Source organism: Oncorhynchus nerka, linkage group LG7 (assembly GCF_034236695.1).
Source record: "Oncorhynchus nerka isolate Pitt River linkage group LG7, Oner_Uvic_2.0, whole genome shotgun sequence".
Classification (NCBI taxonomy): domain Eukaryota; kingdom Metazoa; phylum Chordata; class Actinopteri; order Salmoniformes; family Salmonidae; genus Oncorhynchus; species Oncorhynchus nerka.
Window position 1 is genome coordinate 20,721,891 of NC_088402.1, and position 6,640 is coordinate 20,728,530.

At 41.0% G+C, this 6,640-nt stretch overlaps 1 protein-coding gene across 1 annotated transcript; it reads left to right on the top strand.

The window, feature by feature from the left end:
- Positions 1 to 1,865: 1,865 nt before the first annotated feature.
- On the top strand, positions 1,866 to 5,067 carry LOC115132691 (BET1 homolog). Its single transcript, XM_029665413.2, has 4 exons — positions 1,866 to 2,032; positions 2,357 to 2,463; positions 2,582 to 2,638; positions 2,869 to 5,067. The coding sequence occupies exons 1-4, from the start codon at positions 2,014 to 2,016 to the stop codon at positions 3,022 to 3,024; spliced, it is 339 nt and encodes a 112-aa protein (XP_029521273.1). The 5' UTR covers positions 1,866 to 2,013; the 3' UTR covers positions 3,025 to 5,067.
- The last annotated feature ends 1,573 nt before the right edge of the window (positions 5,068 to 6,640 follow it).

Here is a 6,640-nt window from a genome sequence, read left to right on the forward strand (position 1 = left end):
CAACTTTTACATCACTAATTCACTACCTCAATACTCTGGATAGAATGATCCTTTATTGATGTCACTTGTTAAATCCCCTTCAATTAGTGTAGACGAAGGGGAGGAGACAGGTTAAAGAAGGATTCTTAAGCCTTCAGACAATTGAGACATGGATTGCGTATGTGTGCCATTCAGAGGGTGAATGGGTGCCTTTGAACGGGGTATGATAGTAGGTGCCAGGCGCACCGGTTTGATTGTGTCAAGAACTGCAACACTGCTGGTTTTTTCAAGCTCAACTGTTTCCTGTGTGTATCAAGAATGGTCCACCACCCAAAGGACATCCAGCCAACTTGACACAACTGTGGGGAAGCATTGGAGTCAACATGGGCCAGCATCCCTGTGGAACACTTTCAACACCTTGTAGAGTCAACATGGGCCAGCATTCCTGTGGAACACTTTCAACACCTTGTAGAGTCAACATGGGACAGCATCCCTGTGGAACACTTTCAACACCTTGCAGAGTCCATGCCCTGATGAATTGAGGCTGTTCTGAAGGCAAAAGTGAGGGGTGCAACTCAATATTAGGAAGGTATTGCTAATGTTTTGTATACTCAGTGTACATCTGGCCTAATGTGTGCCATCTCTCCCTTTAAGGTTACCTCCATGACATGCTCTCTCCAACTCTTTGTCATCCCTTACTAACGAAAGGGGGAGCCCCATAATTGGATAGTGAAACTCAAAATGTCACATTAACGAAGAGAAGATAATAGGAGCGAATGAGAGGTTATACCACCATGACTCACTAATCTGATCAATTTCTTCCTCATCAGTCATCAAACCTTACACCTCAATTACAGATGATATAGCTGCGTCATCATGACTAACACTTCAGTTGCATATCATATTGCTACATCATCACGCCTAACACCACAGTTGCATATCATATTGCGGCGTCATCACGCCTAGATACTATTTTGTGCAGGGACACTATTGGTGTGATCAAGGCGTTATGCCTCGATCACACCTTTAGTGTTAGAGCTAAATTGTGCGCAGCATCATCTGGATATGTGTGCAGCAAAAGATCAACATTCACCTTCTACTACCATTTCTGTCAAGCCGTCTATGCACAGTTTTGACGCATACTGTACATTCGATAAATCCAACATATACACCACACAGAACGCACTGCAACTGCCTCTGGAACGCAATGCTGCAAGGCAAACGCAGTGTTCCATCGGATAGGAATGTACTTCTGATGTACCAAAATGCAATGATGTTGTTGGTGTGGTCGATGTGAACAGTAACAGATCATATTGCCAAAAAACGTAACTTCGTTTCCTACCCTCTTTGATATTGCTGCCCCAAAGATTTATGAATTAGAAGAATAGTAGAATGGAAATTAACCTTCTTGATGGGATAAAGGTCAGAAATTTTGGTCAGGGAGTTGGTCAGCCATGGTTTGCCAGTGTTGTGATAAAATATTGGGTAAAATAATGAATTTCAAGAATTTATCTGCAATGTATGTTTGTTAACTAGCTAGCCAACCAGTTTTAGAAGAATGATTCCATAAATGTTTTTTTAACTGCCAATATGCCAACATTCCATTCAAACAATGCAGTCAATCCACAGATTATAATCACCATGCTTGCACAGATGATCAATTCCTTTTGGGTTTTGTAGACTCCTAAAATAAAATTCCCCATTGTAGATTTTACATTTATTCTCTAATTTATCTATTTGTTTATGTCATGACTTCCATTGCACTCGCTGTGACTGTTAATTGAGGGCAATTATTTTCAATTCGTTATTATTGCTCTCGGGTGCGGTGATGAAGTAAAAATATAATTGAATCCTCTGCGATGAAATTTTAGTATTTGCCTTATCGGCTTCCGTACGATGTCGTGGCGTTTCCGTTCTTGTTGAATTAGTGTTAGCTTGCCAGCTACCAACAAAAATAGCTACTGCTGCTCGGATAAAATCTCTGACATTAGCTATCACCTTAAAGATAGGACATCTCTGATAGAATAAATCAAAATGAGACGCGCAGGTTTGGGTAAGTTTCGGTTTTAGTCCATCGTTTTCAATGGAGAACGCTCATTCGGGCTAGTTAGCAGGCTGGCTAGCTCACATATGTATAAAGAACGGGCTAGCTAGCTACTACACTTACTGACCAACTTGTTTTGGTAATTGTCATCATGGTTGCATTATAGCTAACTAGTGAACTGTCTTTTACCTACTTAGCTAAGTTACATTTTAATGCGTAAGCGTGTTACCCACACTGATGCTACTTGACAGGCCTTCATAGGTAACGTTAGCTAGATATTTCTAGTTTATTTAGCTAACGTAGATCAATGCTTTTGTACATCATGTCAAACAGGCGAAGGAGGACCTGGAAATTATGTGGCCAGCGGGTACAGCGCGTATGAAGAGGAAAATGAACACTTACAAGAGGGTCTGAGAGCCAAAGTCAGCGCCTTGAAACATGTAAGCATGTCAATGTGGGCAGGGCTCCGGGAAATTATATAATATGGGGTTTAGAGGTCTGGCTATCTCATATTGTTATCAAGTCCTCTGATTAACCTATTCCATGTTTGTCCTACAGCTGTCAATAGATATTGGAACCGAAGTGAAGTACCAGAACAAAATTTTGGAAGATATGGTAAGGAAGTGAGTCATTGTCTGTCTACTCTGCATAAGTACACAGCAGCTCAATACCTATTCACACACATCTCACTTTCTGTACCCCCTTCTGCCAGATTGCACAAATGAAAAAATAAGCTGAGTTGGCATCATTTCACGATATTGCACAACATATCGGCTATTTCACAGACCAATTCATATCAGGAAAACGTGTCACTTGATTTATTTTTTATATTTTTCTGCTAACAGGACTCAGACTTTGACTCAACAGGTGGTCTGCTGGGGGCCACCATAGGGAGAGTGAAGCAGCTTTCCAGGGGAAGCCAGACCAAGCTCCTGTGCTACATGCTGCTCTTCTGCCTCTTTGTCTTTACCCTCCTCTACTGGTTTATCAAACTGAGGTGATACATTACAGGAGGCCCCGGCTTTTCCCTCCCTGCCTCCGCCATAAGTCTGCCACTGGATCAGAAGACCAGGATGATGATGATGACGATGATAATCAAATGTTAAAATCAAATTGTCACATGCGCCGAATACAAGTGTAGACCTTACCGTCAAATGCTTACTTAGGAGCCCTTAACCAACAGTGTGACAATGACAATAGGGGGTAATAATGCATGGCTGTTACTCATTTTAGACAGCCCTGATGGAATTAATAGACACCACCATAAGTTCACGATTGTAACAATGTCCATTAACGATGAGGTATATTCTAGGTTCATTTGTAACTGAGTGATCTAGTTCATCAGTGATCTGGTAAGGCTAAGCAGTAACATACAGTGCATTCAGAAAGTATTCAGACCCCTTGAATTTTTCCACATTGTTACATTACACCATTCTAAAATTGAAAAGCAATTTAATCCATCTAAACACTATCCCATAATGATAAAGCAAAAACAGGTTTAGACATCTTTGCAAATTCAATAAAAACAAAATGGATCACATTTACATAAATATTCAGACTCAGTACTTTGTTGAAGCACCTTTGGCAGCGATTACAGCCTCAAGTCTTCCTTGGTATGACTACAAGCTTGGCACACCTGTATTTGGAGAGTTTCTCACATACTTCTCTGCAGGTCCTCTCAATCTGTCAGGTTGAATGGGGAGCGTTGCTGCACAGCTATTTTCAGGTCTCTCCAGAAATATTAGATCAGGTTCAATGTTGGCCTCTGGCTAGGCCACTCAAGGACATTCAGAGACTTAGGGCCGTTGTCCTGTTGGAAGGTGAACCTTCGCCCCAGTCTGAGATCCTGATCTTACCCTCAATCCTGACTAGTCTCCCAGTCCCTGCTGCTGCCAGGGTTTTTCCAGATGTGATGCTTGACATTCAGACCAAACAGTTCAATCTTGTTTCATGGTCTTTAGGTGCCTTTTCAAACTCCAAGTGGGCTGTCTTGTGCCTTTTACTGAGTTGTGGCTTTCGTCTGGCCACTCTACCATAAAGGCCTGATTGGTGGAGTGCTGCAGAGATGGTGGTTCTTCTGGAAGGTTCTCCCATCTCCACAGAGAAACTCTGGAGCTCTGTCAGTGACCATCGAGTTCTTCATCACCTCCCTGACCAAGGCCCCAATTGCTCAGTTTGACCGGGCTGCCAGCTCTAAGAAGAGTCTTGGTGGTTCGAACTTCTTCCATTTAAGAATGATGGAGGCCATTGTGTTCTTGGACATTCAATGCTGCAGACATTTTTTTTGGTACCCTTCCCAGGATCTGTGCCTTGAAACAATCTCGGAGCTGTAAGGACAATTCCTTCAACCTCACGGCTTGCTTTTTGCTCTGACATGCACTGTCAACTGTGGGACCTTATATAGACAAGTGTGTGCCTTTCCAGAATCTTGTCCAATCAATTGAATTTACCACAGGTGGACCCCAATCAAGTTGTGGAAATATCTCGATCGATGGAAACAGGATGCACCTGAGCTCAATTTTGAGCCTCATAGCAGAAGGTCTGAATTAATAAGGTATATAGCAAAAATGTCAAATCTATTTTCACTTTGTCATTATGGGTATTGTGTATAGATTGATGAGGGGGGGGAAATAATTTAATCCATTTTAGATTAAGGCTGTAACATAACAATGTGGGATAAATTGAGGGTTCTGAATACTTTCCGAATGCACTGTATATACAAATGCGACTAAGCTCTCTAGTCACTGAGGAACTCTCCAGTGCATGATTCAAAATGCTATTTGTATGCAAGTGTGATAGATGTCATGATCTTGAAGATATTGCTTGATCCAGTGTGACACTGACATTTGATCAATATTGTTCAACTGTAGAGTTCCACTATAAACGCACACCTTGTTTATTTGTTTTGAGGAATAAATTATAAGGCTACACTCTCACTTCAAAACATTTCCTATCCAGTCTACAGCGACCGTTCATCTCCACCACGTGAACAACTTTAATGTAAATGTGTTTTATATGTAAATAAACAAGATGTATGTTTTGAATTTGACTCAGCGAGTAAGATCCATTTCCCCACTTTCATTAAGTGGACGTCAACATATTCAGGCTCAGTTGAGGTGCAGTGTTTAGCTTATTTTATACAAATAACGGTACATACTATTCATTGCATTCCTGAGATTATCTACAAAAATTGGACCGAATCTGTGCTGACAAAAGTTGATTTTTGACATTGATTACAAATCCTTTCCACTTCACATTGAAAAGAACACACAATAATTATAAATTCACATCTGTAGGATGGGCTGTTTTCAATTGCTGTAAGGCAATGAATGGAACCGAAGATATACTGAAGAATCTTATGGATGGAAATCTTATGCATGTTTCCCCAAGTTGGAACTATGGAGGAGATATTTGAAAAAAATGTTTCTGGCTTGCCCTGTAGTCTAGTAGATGCATTATCATATGGTAAATGGAAAACTGCCCAATAGCCATGATGAGGGGTTAAATGGATTAATTTAAGAGTTTATGAATTGCCCTTCAGTTCTTTGATTTCTAAGGCTGCATTAAATTCCAGAAAATGTGTCTGTTCCTTCTGACCTTGTTCACTCCCCTTCACGGACTTGATAGGACTGGATAGATGTAAGCAAAATGGCGGAAACTAAGTTGAGGTATCGCTACCACCTATCCAGTCATTATAGATAAGTGAAAGAAAAGGAACTATGAGGTGATTAGATTCATCTGCCCTGGGTAGGCGTGTTTTGCACCGGGTGAAAGTTGATTGCATTCGTTTTGGAACCGGGCTGCCTCCCAGCGGGAGCCAGGTGCCCGGTTCAAAGACCACGGCTCGAATCAGAAGTCACGTAATTACCACGTGGAGTAATGAAAAGTGATTGCTGTTGATAAAAACACTATCTGCCTTGTTTGAAAATTCTAACATATATTTAATGGAATGAGATGTTTCTGGACAACATACCATGCTGCCTTGTTGACAAAATGACAGTGGGGGAGATTACTGTTCAATTTGAGAAGAGTGCTCCTCCCTCACCGCTTTTGCCCATTTATGTCACAGGCCATAGACTTGTGTCCAGCGGCTCAGCATAATCCAATCCACCTAATGTTCTGGATTGACGTGTAGCTCAAGGGAAAGAGACACTAGCACTGTGACATCAATTCTTGTCTGGGGCCTTGGGTAGGGTGTCCATGTACTTGCAGATGATTGACATCATTACCTCATCAGCACCTCCTCCAATGGACAATAACCTGGCGCCTCTGCGAATAAAAAATAAAAAAACAAATTAACACTGGGGTCATTTAATGACAGTTATAACCTATTCTTAAAAAACATGTAAACCACGTACTATTTTCGTCCATGAAGTACGACAATGGGGACTCTTTTCTGATTTTATTAAAGTTTCATTTCCTGAGCAAAATTACCAATCTGACCCAGAATGTTCATGGAATTAACTACTGTAGTATCGAAAGTCAACATCACTGTTGCGTAACTATATTGACAAAAAAATTGAATCAAATTATATTTGTGACAATCTGTGTGCATGCATTAAAAGGCCCAGCCGCAAACAAAATTTCCCCATGGAAATCAGTCATTGTCCCAAATAG